Source organism: Xiphophorus hellerii, chromosome 8 (assembly GCF_003331165.1).
Source record: "Xiphophorus hellerii strain 12219 chromosome 8, Xiphophorus_hellerii-4.1, whole genome shotgun sequence".
Classification (NCBI taxonomy): domain Eukaryota; kingdom Metazoa; phylum Chordata; class Actinopteri; order Cyprinodontiformes; family Poeciliidae; genus Xiphophorus; species Xiphophorus hellerii.
The window spans coordinates 8,095,679-8,110,174 of NC_045679.1; the positions used below are offsets into that span (position 1 = coordinate 8,095,679).

General features: G+C 35.8%; 1 protein-coding gene across 2 annotated transcripts in view; it reads left to right on the forward strand.

Annotated features, from left to right (window-relative positions):
• Positions 1–14,496, forward strand: part of dpysl2b (dihydropyrimidinase like 2b) — a 31,293-nt gene that overhangs the window by 6,340 nt on the left and 10,457 nt on the right. For both annotated transcript variants that reach the window (XM_032570248.1, XM_032570249.1), the window contains 6 exons: positions 8,300–8,388; positions 8,464–8,648; positions 10,765–10,929; positions 11,308–11,369; positions 12,887–12,967; positions 14,111–14,179. In XM_032570248.1, the coding sequence (XP_032426139.1) occupies positions 8,300–8,388; positions 8,464–8,648; positions 10,765–10,929; positions 11,308–11,369; positions 12,887–12,967; positions 14,111–14,179 (651 nt within the window). The remainder of the gene's footprint in view (positions 1–8,299; positions 8,389–8,463; positions 8,649–10,764; positions 10,930–11,307; positions 11,370–12,886; positions 12,968–14,110; positions 14,180–14,496) is intronic.

Sequence of the window (14,496 nt, forward strand, 5' to 3'; positions counted from 1 at the left end):
TTGACAAAAATGCATGTTTAAGTGAAAGGACAAATATTTCTGCTTTTACTTTTAATCTCGTCAGTTTTGGTCTTCCATATGTTTCGTTCCACCAGTCCGTTATGGATCTTTTTTGATGACTAAATGAATGAAAAGGTGGGAGAAAAATATTTCAAACAGCAAAAATACCTGAAGAATAGTGATGGGTAAATGAGGCGTCGTGAAGCGTTTCGACCCAAACTGTGTCGATACTGTATTGATACTGTATTGATACTGTGTCACTGAATACTGACACCTGCTGGACATTAAAAATCCCTACAGGCAACACAGTTGACAGACTGATTTGATGACCTAGTCTATACAATAAGATTTTAGTCATTTTATTTTATTGTATATTATATATTGTATTAAGTCATATCTTCAGTTAAATTCAAAATATATTTGACATTCTTCGATACAGTCAATAAATAATGTGATGATGTACCATAAAGTGGAAATTTAAGTGAACGTGTTTGGAATGAAGATGCTTGTGGACTGTTTTTTTTTTCTTTCATAAATTTTCATCTAAAAAAAAAGAAGTTTTTCCAACATTTTGAAGTTTAGTCTGTTACGCTTTTTTGACACAACTTCTCCTGCTGTAGGAAAAAATGAAGTAAAAAATACATTTATATGAAATAATTTATAAAAAGTAATTTGTAGAATGGCTGAGTTTATCCTGGTGTATCTGGGATTCATTCTGATGCCCTGTAATGCCTCAGCATTGAGGACGTGGATTTATTTAAATAAAACAGTTCAGTCAAACATATGCAACACTTAACCTGCAGAACATGAAATGAAAGTAAACCAAGAGTCAATTTCAGCTGAATTTGGATTCAGACAGATCAAATAGGAGCTGAACAGAACCGGATGAAACAACAACGAAGTGAGAACCGATATTTTATTTCTGATGTAAGATCAAAATGGTCCCAAACGACAAAACCTTTCGTTTGCCTTGAGGCTCCATATGTTGACGCTGTAAAAGATCAAGAATTATTTTTGGCAAATTCATCCCGCTGACAGATTCTCTTCCTTATAAACACAGTTTGGCGCGTTTCAGTTCATTTCGAAACAGTTCTGTATCGGTCACGTGACTTGCTGAAAGCGATACGCGCAGCGACGCGGGTTTTGTCTCTGGGCTCGATGCATGCGCCGCCGCATCACTACTGAAAAATATTGTTTTATTTGATTATTCATTCAGATTGTAATTAAAGGCTGAAACAATCGGATTCATTGGTAATTGAATTAATCGTCAACTAATTGATTCATTGTAAACAAAAATAATATAAAAAATGACATATTCAGAGAAGTTATTGATCCTGAACACTACAATAAATATACAATTTGACATTTAAGACAAAAACACCATTGGCTGTTTATTTTCTTATCCATAAAACGAAGTGGGTTATTTATTTGCATCTTTTATGATATTTCTAATACAATTAATCGTTAGAAAAATATTCGATTACTAAAGTAACTGTTAGTTGGAGCATTAACGGTGAGACACTGACTGCTCATAGTCTCTCCACAGGAACACAGTCATTGACTAAACCTTTGAATATCTGATTAAATAATTGGATAAAACAATCTAATGTAACTAAAAGGAAATTTGATAATGAAAGAAAAATAAAATATATGTTTTCTTTTCTGTAAATTGATATAAAAACCTGAAAATAGTAATAAATGATCCTTCAATCCCTAGTTTTCTGTGAAAAAATAATTTAATCTACTTATTATTCTGGATTATTAACTGTATGTCACAAACAGATTTCACTTTGAGAATCATCTAGTGTAGGTAAGATAGTGACTGCCAATAATCTCTCAATAGGAACCCATTTAAGAAAATATGCTTTAAAATATTTGATTTGAAAAATGAAAAAAATTAAACATTAAATAAATTGTATTGGTTGAAATATAATGTTATCATTGCTAAGTTAATCTGACTTTCACTTTAAAATCAGACCGAGTTACAAAACATATTTTCATTTTAATGTGAGTCATAAATTTAAATGAGAGGAAGAATAAAACAGAAATAAAAAGTTATTTTAGGAAACAAAAAGCCTTTTGTTCAGGATGGAGGATAAAAATAGCTTCTCTATTTTAAGACTGTTTGTAGATTATTAGGTGGAATCAAAGGATTAAAATAAAATAAAAAACATTTCAAAGATCATTACATGGTTTCTGACATATCAGACTTGTTTCCCACACATGCAGTTAATGTTTGGTGTTTTCTGTTGGGTGATAAGGCTCTTTGCCAAGGGCGCCGCTGTGTCGTGGGCGGGAACGAGTATATATGACACAAAACTCATAAAATATGAGAAAGTTTCTTGTTATAAGGACGTAACAAAGTTCAGTTCAGCTCAGAACAAATAAGTTTTTATACAACAGAGTGATCTGTTGGCGGCTCTACACCAAATTTACCAGTTTTACAACAAGTTTGTGATTCTTAAATTTTTTTCTTTAGTGTGAAACCACATTGCCGTTTTTTTGGCCGACTCACAATAAATCATAACCTGGACTGAATTATTCTACACTCATCAGATTCTAACTGCGGTTTATTCATTTATTTTTCTCAAAGTTAAAAAAATTATTTTGCTGTCAGGTGAAGAAGCAGAGTGTTGGGCTGATTGTAAATAAAAATAGAGTACATTTCCACCCAAAAATTCTGAAATTTTTACGTTAATCTCATAAATTTCCCAGAAGAATACTTTTGATTTTCTGAGCTCCAAAAGCTGAAAAATTGCTAAAAAAAAAACAACAACTCATAAATTTTTTTAAAAAAGAGGAAATTTCATTTTTTTTTTACCAGAATATTTGTTCAAAGAAAAACTTTTTTCTAGATTTATTTTTTCTAAAAGAAAAGAAAAAAGTTTTTTGGGGGAATTTTTTTTTCTAAAAAAATGTGAGATTACTCTCAAAGATTTTCAACAAAAACAATAAATTTTCTGAGCTCCAAATGTAAATTTACGGGAAAGTAACTGAATATCTGAAAATTTGAACAAAAGATAAGGACAATTTTCAGTTCAAAAAGTTGAAAATTTGCTAGAAAACCCCCCAAACTTTTAGATGAATCTGTAATTTTCATTAAACCCCCCCCCCCCCCAAGAATTTTAGAGTTAAAAATTTTCCAGAAAAAAATTATTCTTAGCACCTAACGTCAAAAATGTGCAAGGAAAAAAAATCTTAAATTTGAGATTAATCTCAGAAAAATTTGTAAAAAAAAAAAAAAAAAAAGGAATTTTTTGAATTCCAAAAATCAAAAAAATCTCTGAAATATCTTTGATTTTTCTAGAATTATTTATACATTAATCTAATAATTCCAGAGTTTTTTGGCAGAAATTTCCTCTCTTATCTTGTCTATGTGCTTTATGCTGTTGTTACCAGCAGTGTTTGTTGGTTTGGTGCTGGGAACCAGTTCCAGCTCCCTGCCTCGCCGTCGGCCAATCAGCCGCACCGTCCGACTCCGCTTGGCATTTCTGAGCCTTTCAGCTTCAATCTGAGCGTCTTCATTCATAAAACCCAGAAACGAACTCTGCTGTAATCACAACAGAGACTCTGTTAAATCCTCGCCGCCTGGCGGCAGAAAGGAGGTCAACGAGGGGTCAACGACGACCAGAGAGGATTTTGTTACAAACTTTGAGTCAAAAAAACAGTTTGGATAAATTAAACAACATATTTCAGGTTTTTATAGCAAAATAAAGCTAAAAATAAAAACTCTTTCTGTTGAAAAAAAAATTATTAGTTGTTTTGTGTGTTACAAATCGAGATCTAAGATTTAGAAACATATTTACCTATAAAACAGGTTTTTTATGCTAAAAGGTTGTTAGACAAATGCTACTTAGTTGCAGTAAACAGCTTCATTAAATTAAATTTAAGGGTTTTAAGGTCATTATTTAATGTAAAAAATATATATATATAACGTTCCCGTTTTTAACATTTTTGACTCAAACTCTCTCAAGCTAAAGGGAGTTTGTGGGGCAAAATAAAAATAGAAGAAGCAAAAAATGCATTAATATACAAGTTTAATACATTGCGTTTAAATATTTAAAAAAAAATAAAATCCATTTTTTTGTTGCTAACAAGCAGGAAATAAGTTGAGAGTAAAGTTTTAATCCTTCAGCTGAAGATTGAGGGGCTTTTTATTATTACTAAATCGGAAAAATAAGTTTTAATTAGCTCATTTTGTCTTAGTTGTTTCATGTTGAGCTAAAGTTTCATGTTTCATATTTTAAACCAAGTTTCAGCTCATTTTGTGGTGCTTTTTTCTGCACATTTAGTCCGTTTTTATGGTTTTTCCTGCAGCTTTGCGAACAGAAATCCAGTTGTTTTGGGTTTTCGTTTTTGCTTCATCCAGGAGGAGACACGTAATTCAGCTGGCAGCTTTCTCCACCTGACTTCCTCGACGTTTCCCAGGATATTTTCCCCTTCGGAAACACAACACAAGCTGTTGCCAGGTTACGCCTGAGGCAGACTTTTTACTCTGCATCCTGCATTTCGTCAGGTTACTTTCTCGTTTCTGTTTCTTTTTAATTAAGGCACCATTTTAGCTCATGTTCCTCGTCTCTAAAGTGAGTTTTAGCGTCTTTTCCATCATTGTTTTGGTTTTACAGCCTGCAGCTGCTGTAATTCTCTCTCATTAAACCAAGGAGTCACTTTACTGCAGCTGTTCTCATTACAAAAACAACAGTATGCTAAATGTCCAGCACAAAAATAAAGTTTTTTATTACATTTCTCACTGTCTAGATGTAAAGTTCAGTTTTACGTGTAGAAATAAATTGGTGGAGCTCATCTGTATTTTTGTCTATTTTTATTGAAATAAGACAAAATTAACTTAGAAGAAACTTTTCAGCAATTTATAGAGGTTTGTTGAAAGTAAATAATTCCTTAATATTGATGAAAAAGTTAAATGATCTGCCAGTAAACCAAGACATTTCAACTTGTGATATTCTACCGATAACCCTTGACGCACCGATCCACTTTATTCACTTCTGATACCGATATCTGAGGTTTAGTATCGGCCGAGTCCGATACAGAAAAACAGATGAATTCACTTACAATGTTTCTTTTTTTCAAAACACAGACATAAATGTACTAAAATTCTAATTTATCTGATAACTTTGCACCAGTACTGAACATTTAAATATACAAATAGCTTCACAGCATTGGTCAAAAATATCTTTAATCAGTGCACTTAACGTAAAACAAATAATAAAGACAGAAACAAAATGTTGGTCAAACGTGTAAGAATAAACTGCAATAAACTCAAATGGTTCAGAAAGTTCAATTAGGAATCATAATGTAAAATGAATAATAAAGCGTAGAAATAGACGGAATAGATTTATTATATTCATCATGATACCCAATTTAGAATTTCTCCCAATATTGGGGCCGATGCCAATATTTGTATCGGATCGGCGCATTTCTCCCAATAACTTAGAAATGTTACTTCTTAGTTAGTATTGTCTTATTTTGAGTGTAATAATATATTTAAACTAGTAATTAGACCAAAAGGTCTTGGTGAGATTTTGTGTTTTTGCAAAGTGGAAGCAAATCAGGTGAGAAAATTTTCCAAACTCGTCATTTTCTGTGAAAAGTGGGTGTAAATACTTTGTTTTAAAGAATTACAGATAATTTTTACTCATCTCAGTCGCTTTGTCGTCCACTTCCTGTTTGCTTTATTCCTGTTTTCATGCTTGGCTCAAACCCTGAACATTCACTAAACCAGGTGTGTCCAAAGTGCGGCACGTGGGCCATTTGTGGCCCCCAAAAATTTATCCAAAACAAAACAACTAATCAATAATTATTAATAACGACTCTGATTAATCTGATTAATTGCTTCAGCCCTCAATTTGAGTTGCGACAATAAAACATTTTTTAATTTAACTGTAACACGGCTTCACTTTAATCATCCAGCAGAGAAGTTTAAGTTGCCAAATAAATGTAGTTTGGTTCTAAAGCAGAATTTACCGTCCGGACCTAAAGCTGACCAACTTTTGGACAGAAGTCCCGAAGCCTTGCAGAGATGTTTCGTTTAGTGGAGCCAGAGTGGCGCTGGGTCCGGTTCTGCTGCTGCCCGCCTCGAACAGAGAGGCCTTTGTTAGCTGGGGACGCCCGAGTCCTTGTGACCAGACCGGCCACGCCTTCTTTAGAGAGGGAGAGACGGGGACACTGGTGGATATGAGGGGCTCCCCTCCTCCTCCTCTTCCTCTTCCTCTGCTGGTACCGCAGTGGGCGAGGATGATTGATCACATGCTTTTGGCTCTCATTGGTCGGCCCCTTGTGTCTCTGCAGTGCTGAGGCAGAATGGGTGTGTCCAATCGGTTCTTTTATTGTCTTCTGACCAGGGCCGGTCCAAGCCTTTTTGGGGCCCTAAGCAGATTTTCAATTGGGCCCTCCATACCAACATGTCCGAAGTTTCTCTATGTGTATACAATACATATCATTACTGTTGTTTGTAATTAGCTTATGGATACCTTAAAACGTGAGCATAAGATCCCATCTCCCTTCCTCTTTAGGTCCATTTTTGGACCTAAAGAGGAACGATCTAGAGTCAACGCACAGCTTCAGTTATTACAACTGAAAACCAGCGATCAGGCCCGAAACCTGGGAGTAGTGATGGACTCTGACCTGAACCTCCAGAGCCACATAAAGACAGTTACAAAGTCGGCCTTCTATCACCTGAAGAACATTTCCAGGATTAAAGGACTAATGTCTCAGCCAGATCTAGAGAAACTCATCCATGCGTTCATCTTCAGTCGTATTGATTATTGCAACAGCGTCTTCACAGGTCTGTCCAACAAATCAATCAAACAGCTGCAGCTGATCCAGAATGCTGCTGCTCGCGTTCTCACTAAAACCAGGAAGATAGAGCATATAACGCCAGTTTTAAAGTCCCTACACTGGCTCCCTGTAGCTCAAAGAATAGACTTTAAAATAGTGTTGTTAGTTTATAAATCACTGAACGGCTTAGCACCACAATACATTAAAGATCTGCTGTTGTTGTATGAACCTTCCAGACCTCTCAGGTCTTCCGGTTCTGGTTCTGCTCTGCATCCCCAGAACCAGAACCAAACGAGGAGAAGCAGCTTTCAGCATCTATGCACCACAAATTTGGAACAAACTTCCAGAAAACTGTAAAACAGCTGAAACACTGACTTCTTTTAAATCTCAACTAAAAACCCACCTGTTTAGAATTGTATTTGAAATGTAATCAATTACAAATTTATGGATGGAACTTGACTTAATGCTTTGTTTTGATTATTGATTCTATGTTGCTTTGTGTTTCTGTGTTTGTAATGATGTAAAGCACTTTGAAATGTCTTGCTGCTGAAATGTGCTATACAAATAAAATTTGATTGATTGATTGATTGATTGGTGGCAAAAAGTTGCTAGCATTGATTCAGCATTGATGACTAGCATTGGTTTTAGCTGTTAAGCTTTCAATATAAAGTGTTAAATCTGAAATTACTGCTAATATATGAAAGAAAAAGGGACGCAATGCTACACTACAACATCTAGACAACAAGCTCAGGAAAAAGATTTAATTAAGAAAAAACTAATCGAGGGAGTGGGAAGTAAGCTAGTTATGCTAACTTGACTATGATAACCTTGATATGTAGATGTGCTGTGGAATTTGTTGTGTTTCGGTTCAGTTACAAAAAAATAATGAAAAATTAGGCAACCTAATCACCAACTCTGACAGATCATCAGCAGAGCAGGTGTTTAAATTAGCTAATCAACTAATTGATTAGCTGATTAAAAGCAACGCAGTGTTAGCTTAGCTAATAGCAGCGGTAGCTAATCTACCACAGTGATCAATTATTAATGATCACAAAATAAACATCAAACTGAAAACGTAAAACTCTAACGGACTGAATGTTTTGTTCTTTGTGTGGGAAATATTTGAGTGGTTTTTGGTGTTGAATCCTGAAACATCAAGTGGTATTGTTGTCAGTTGCTACGGCAACAAGTCTGTTTATTCAAGTGATTTTTCTCGAGAAAAACAGAAATAAAACGGCGTATTAATATTGTAAGTAGGATTGAAGATGGTTGGATTTGTTTGCTTTTAAAAGACTCTGAGATTTGTTGTGAACTGGAACTAAAGGAATAAAAATTAATTATTTTAATGTACATTTTGTAAAGCTGCTTTAGGAGACCCAGGAGAGCAACTTCTATAATAATTTATTTCCACTTCCACTGAATGGATATCAATAAATTATTGGAAACTAAAGCAGCAACTGATTTGATGATGTCCTGTCGTTGTTTGTTTTGTTTTTTTTGTCAGAGTGACCGTCTCTTGATCAAAGGAGCGAAGATCGCGAATGATGACCAGTCGTTCTGTGCTGACGTCTACATGGAGGATGGCGTCATTAAGTGAGTTTACGTCGCTTGTTTATGTTGCCCTCCGTTCCCTGCTCGGCCCAACCCTTTTCAATGTCGCCGCTTCAGACAAATCGGAGAGAACCTCATCGTTCCCGGCGGGGTGAAGACCATCGACGCCCACGGTCGCATGCTGATGCCCGGCGGCATCGACGTGCACACGCGCTTCCAGATGCCCGACCGGGGCATGACGGCGGCTGATGACTTCTACCAGGGAACCAAGGCGGCGCTGGCCGGCGGTACCACGATGATCAGTGAGTCGCTCAACTGAAAAAGTTGCAATTCTTCATTTCATTTCATTTTTTGGGACATCAATTGTTTTTACCATTCTTGACTCATGGTGAGGGGCCAAATAAAATCATTTCAAGAGATACAAAAGGCCCCCAGGCCCTACTTTGAACACCCCTGATTTAGCATAAATGCTCACTCACACTGTCTGATGAAATCAGTTTTGATTGTAAGAAAATGTACAATATTTCATATTAATCACATCAAACTTTATTTTATTCCCACAGTATTGTTTTAATCTTTTGGTCTTTTTCTCGTCATAAACCTTTGCATTTCTTTTATCTTAAGAAGAAAAAGGCACCAAGGTATTCTTAAATACCCTGATGCCTTAATGGTTGGGAAAAATCTCATAATTGCATCAGTTATCATATAAAAGCATCTATTAAACAGCTTAAATAAAAAAAATCTAGCTATTATTCCTTGTTATTTCAGCTTTAAAAAGTAAAATATATTTGATGATTATGTGAACTATAAAAAAACAAAGCACCTAATTGAAACTAAATGTCACAATAGCCCCCCCTGTACTGAATCAGCAGCAAAAACAAACTCCCTTCAGGCTAAACGCTGACTGCTGCAGTCAGGTCTGGAACATTGACGCAAAAATAACCGCCGCCATTTTGAAGACGAAACAGAAACATACAATCAGAATAACTCTTTAGAATATATTAGAAAATTCATTCAAGATCATTAATGTGTAACCTTTCAATGTTCGGCTCAGGTCCAGTAGGTTGATTTAACAACAGAAATATTCAAGTTCACTGTATTTATTTAAAAAAAATAAAAAAAGAGGAAATCAAGATGGTGGCTAACATCAGTCCAGCAGCTTCTGTCCCTAAACATGAACTAAAATACAAATAAATAACCATAAAGAAACTGCAAAACAATAGCTCTCACTGAGCAGTTAGCATCAGTTAACAGCAGTTAGCAGCAGTTAGCATTAGTTAACAGCAGTTAGCATCAGTTAACAGCAGTTAGCAGCAGTTAACAGCAGTTAGCATCAGTTAACAGCAGTTAGCATCAGTTAACAGCAGTTAGCATTAGTTAACAGCAGTTAGCATCAGTTAACAGCAGTTAGCATCAGTTAGCAGCAGTTAACAGCAGTTAGCAGCAGTTAACAGCAGTTAACAACAGTTAGCATCAGTTAGCATCAGTTAACAGCAGTTAGCAGCAGTTAACAGCAGTTAGCAGCAGTTAACAGCAGTTAGCAGCAGTTAACAGCAGTTAACAGCAGTTAGCATCAGTTAACAGCAGTTAGCATCAGTTAGCAGCAGTTAACAGCAGTTAGCAGCAGTTAACAGCAGTTAACAACAGTTAGCATCAGTTAACATCAGTTAACAGCAGTTAGCATCAGTTAACAGCAGTTAACAGCAGTTAGCATCAGTTAACAGCAGTTAGCATCAGTTAGCAGCAGTTAACAGCAGTTAGCAGCAGTTAACAGCAGTTAACAGCAGTTAGCATCAGTTAGCAGCAGTTAACAGCAGTTAGCAGCAGTTAACAGCAGTTAACAGCAGTTAGCATCAGTTAACAGCAGTTAGCATCAGTTAGCAGCAGTTAACAGCAGTTAGCAGCAGTTAACAGCAGTTAACAACAGTTAGCATCAGTTAGCATCAGTTAACAGCAGTTAACATTTGTAAAATTAAACACATCTAAAATGGACAACATTAATAATAATAATAATAACAGTTAAAAACATATACAAGACATAGCAAAATTACCCATGAAACTGTATATTATTAAATTTGTCCAAAGTAAATGTTGAAATATAACTTTTGTAAAGAAAACATAGAGCTGATCCTACTGCATAGCGCAGTTACCCATGGCAACAGAAAAAGGTGGTCGTAACTGTCAGTTACTGGTTACTATGGGAACCTCCAGCTGCCAACAGCAGCATAACAGAACTTAAAACACCAATAAATGTCATAAGACTTAACAAAATGAATTCAAAGAATAAATAAACACATTTTGACAAACTTCATATCTACTGTATAACATTGTTAAAATAAAAGCCTGTCAGAAATGCTACACCAAAATGCCTGTTTAAAAAGCTCCGGTTGAACTTCTGGTTTCTGTTCGCATGTCCAGTTGACCATGTGGTTCCCGAGCCCGGCGTCAGCCTCATGTCCGCCTTCGAGCAGTGGCGCGAATGGGCTGACGGCAAGTCCTGCTGCGACTACTCGCTGCACGTCGACATCACCGAGTGGCACAAGGGGATCCAGGAGGAGATGGAGACGCTGGTGAAGGATCACGGTACGAACGCTGGACGTCGGATCCGTCCGTACATCACAACGAAACAAACAAAATTGGTAGAAAATTCTTAGAAACCTGTAAAAATTTAAGGAGTTTTTCTGACAACCTATATTTGTTCCAAATAAATTATCTAAGGAGTTTAGAAGAAGGAGATACAATCTCTTAATATACTATTAAGGTTGGGTTTTTTTTTGTTTTACTTTCAAAAAAATATGAAGGAAGAAGAAAAGTAAGTAAATGAAGGATTTAAATCTGAAGTGGGTCTAACAGCTTGGAGATTCTTGTAACAGTTTGCTTTCATTGTCTGCTTAAAGAAATTCATTTGAGATCTTCATATTTCCTGCTTTCCTGATAATTTTTTTATCTGGTTATTTTCAGGTGTCAACTCTTTCCTGGTCTACTTGGCGTATAAAGATATTTTCCAGCTTACTGATGCTCAGGTAAGGCTCCTTTATTTCTCCAAACAACATTTACATCCACCCTGAATTATTCTGCCATGTGAAAATTTATAAATCTGTAATTAAATTAGCATAATGTTACAAAATTTATGTTGTAGCGGGTCAGTTTGTCTTGTAAATCAGATTAAAATGGAAACATCTCTTTAAATAAAGCTTGATTGCGGTGATTTTGAGTATCAGCAGTGGTTTTTCCTGTATTTTCTGAGAATGGCTGGGACTTTACCATATGATTTTATGATAAAATAAATCAAGCCTCTGGCAAATCCAGAGTCTGTTTGTCTTGGCGAGGCTCTTTCTCAAAATGAGAGTCTGAGTGTTTCTCTTGGGAGAGTGAGATGTAATAAAAGCCACGTCTCAGCGCAGATCTCACTCTGAGTCATGGTGAAAATGAATTAATCCCGTTCGGCACAGATCTGCTTCAAAGATCTGTGCCGGTTTTTGCACCTGCGTGAGGAATGCCGGCTGCAATTTATTCCTCTTTTGTTTCTGCTGAACTCTGACGGCGTCGCGCTGTTGCATGTTTGATTCCTTCAATGAACCCATTTTACTGCAATACCAAGGAAGTTGTGGAAACTTGGGGAAAAAATGTTTACTTTTCAGTTCAAAACCTTGTTTCCAGATTGAATAATGAGATGCTGTTTGTAAAAAATGAACTAATAATCTGGGTTCTTTAGTTATAAGAGAAAGAAAAAGTAATATTTTCATAATATTATTTATTAATTTATAAAATGTCACAGTTTCAAACTAATTGTTTAATTATTTAGCTAAATATTTAGATTACAAACTACACAGCTAGCTAATTAAATATTTAGTTGGGAAGCTGACCGACTTAATATTTAACTCTGGCATAAATATTTAGTGAGGAAGCTAAATATTACGCTCCAAATTAAATATTTAGATCTGAGCTAGCTTGAAAATATTTGGCTAACTCAGAGCAGGAACGCTCTGATTTAGCCTTTTAAATACTAAATGTTAGCTCAATATATAGTAAGTTAGAAATATTTAGCTAACCTAGAGCTAAATATTTAGCACAGAGCTAAACAAGCTAAATGTTAGCTCAGAATAAAGCTACAATTAGAAATATTTAGCTAACCTAGAGCTAAATATTTAGCACAGAGCTAAACAAGCTAAATGTTAGCTCAGAATAAATATTTAGCTCAGAATACTTAGTTCACAAACTAAACACTGAGCTAGCTAAATACTTAGCTAATATTCAAATTACTTGCTAATAAACTGAAGTGGACCACAAAAATAAAAGGTGGGTCTTGTGAACCTCTATATAAACTCCTGCTACCTACATGCTAGCATGCTTGCTAACTTAATATTTAGTTAGTTTATTAAATATTTAGCTTGCTAACTAAATTGTCAGTTGGAAACTGTGACATTTATAAATGAGTGAGTAGCATGGTGAAAATATCACTTTGAAAAATGACTTTTTCACAGATATGTAGATATTTTCATCAAATCTGATTTCAAATAGTACATTTTAATCGATGCAGGTGTACGAGGTGTTCAGCGTGATCCGCGATCTGGGAGCCATTGCCCAGGTTCACGCCGAGAACGGGGACATCGTTGCTGAGGTATGAATATGAGCTGTTTTCCCTTAACCGGGATCCAAATATTTAGCTTGTTTTGCATGTTTTTGTACTTCCATTTTGAGTTTCTACCGCTTTTAAAAACAGCCAAAACACTTTAAAAATCTACCCTCCCTCCTCATTGTTTGACAATAAGTAAGTTTTTTTTTTTTTTTTACCATTTATTTGTTAATTCTTACATTGTGTGTGAATTGTGAGACAGTTATTTTTTGTTTTTAAGCATATGCACTGACTGATGGCACCTTTTAAATTTCGTTGTCCTTGTGACAATGACAATAAAGATTTATCTTATCTAAAAGTTTTTTGGTTTCTGAATGTAACAATTTAGCAGGCACTGCCCAGCCGTTACCTAGCAACCAAAGCAGAGTTCCGCTGCCCGTTACCTAGCAACTCAATTGGAATTCTGGCACATTTGGCCAGCTGGTTTTACTGCTTTATGTGCTGGACAATGGTTGCTTGGAGAACTGTTGTTTCCCTGAACACAGCAAATTCATTTGAAAGCTGATCATCTTATCGTTTATTTATTTTTTATTTTGCTTTAACATCTCAGTCGTTTCTGTGTGTTTTTATTCATTGATATGTACATATTTATTGTTGCCTTTGAGAGTTGCTATTTTTTAAGTTTCGTTGTGCTTTTGTTCATGCACAATGACAATAAAATGAATTCTGATTCTGATGTCGACGTGATGAATTATGACACAATATATATTTTTATTATTTTTAAATAGTATGGACTACTTTCTGTCTCAAAATAAAGCTATTTTCATGTGTAAACGCTGATTTGGGGGTGATCAGGAATTTATTTGGATTTAAAGTGACAAGATGCACTCAAACAGCTCATTCTGAAAGGAGCTCAAGATACACAGACTAAAACGTCATTATTTAAGAATAATTTTGTGCAGAAAATGTAATGACCATGCTGTGTGTGGCCTGTAGTCCTGTTCTAACATGTACGAGTCGCGCTCGATGGCCGCCAAATGACCTTTGTAATTGCCACCAGATGAGGACAGTCGGTGACGGGGGGTCATGGCTGTGATCGGTTTTCTCTGCTGTTGATCGGAAACACCTGGACGTGACTCAGCGGTTGACTTTTCCAACGAGTTTGTTTGTGTGTTTGTGCATTTTTAGGAGCAGAGGCGGATCTTGGAGCAGGGGATCACCGGACCTGAAGGACACGTGTTGAGCCATCCAGAGGAGGTGAACGCTTGGACTTTGCATTTCTACTCCTGCCTCTTTCTTTGCCAGAACAGTTTGACCTTTTCAGTCGTTCTCTGCTTGGTACTAAAGTGTTTGACAGTTTTATAATCGTTGGACAATTCTCTGCCTCGGCGAAAACAAGACGCCAAAACAAAGGATGGGGTTTGTCATCAGGACATCTGTTATAAAGATAACACTGTGTTGTTGCTAAAACATTTATTTTCTTCCCCTTTTCCTTCTATCTGGTGGGAAAAAGTACAACGTTGATGTTTAAGCTTAACTGTAAAACATAAGTCAGGGCACAAAAAGATTGTATT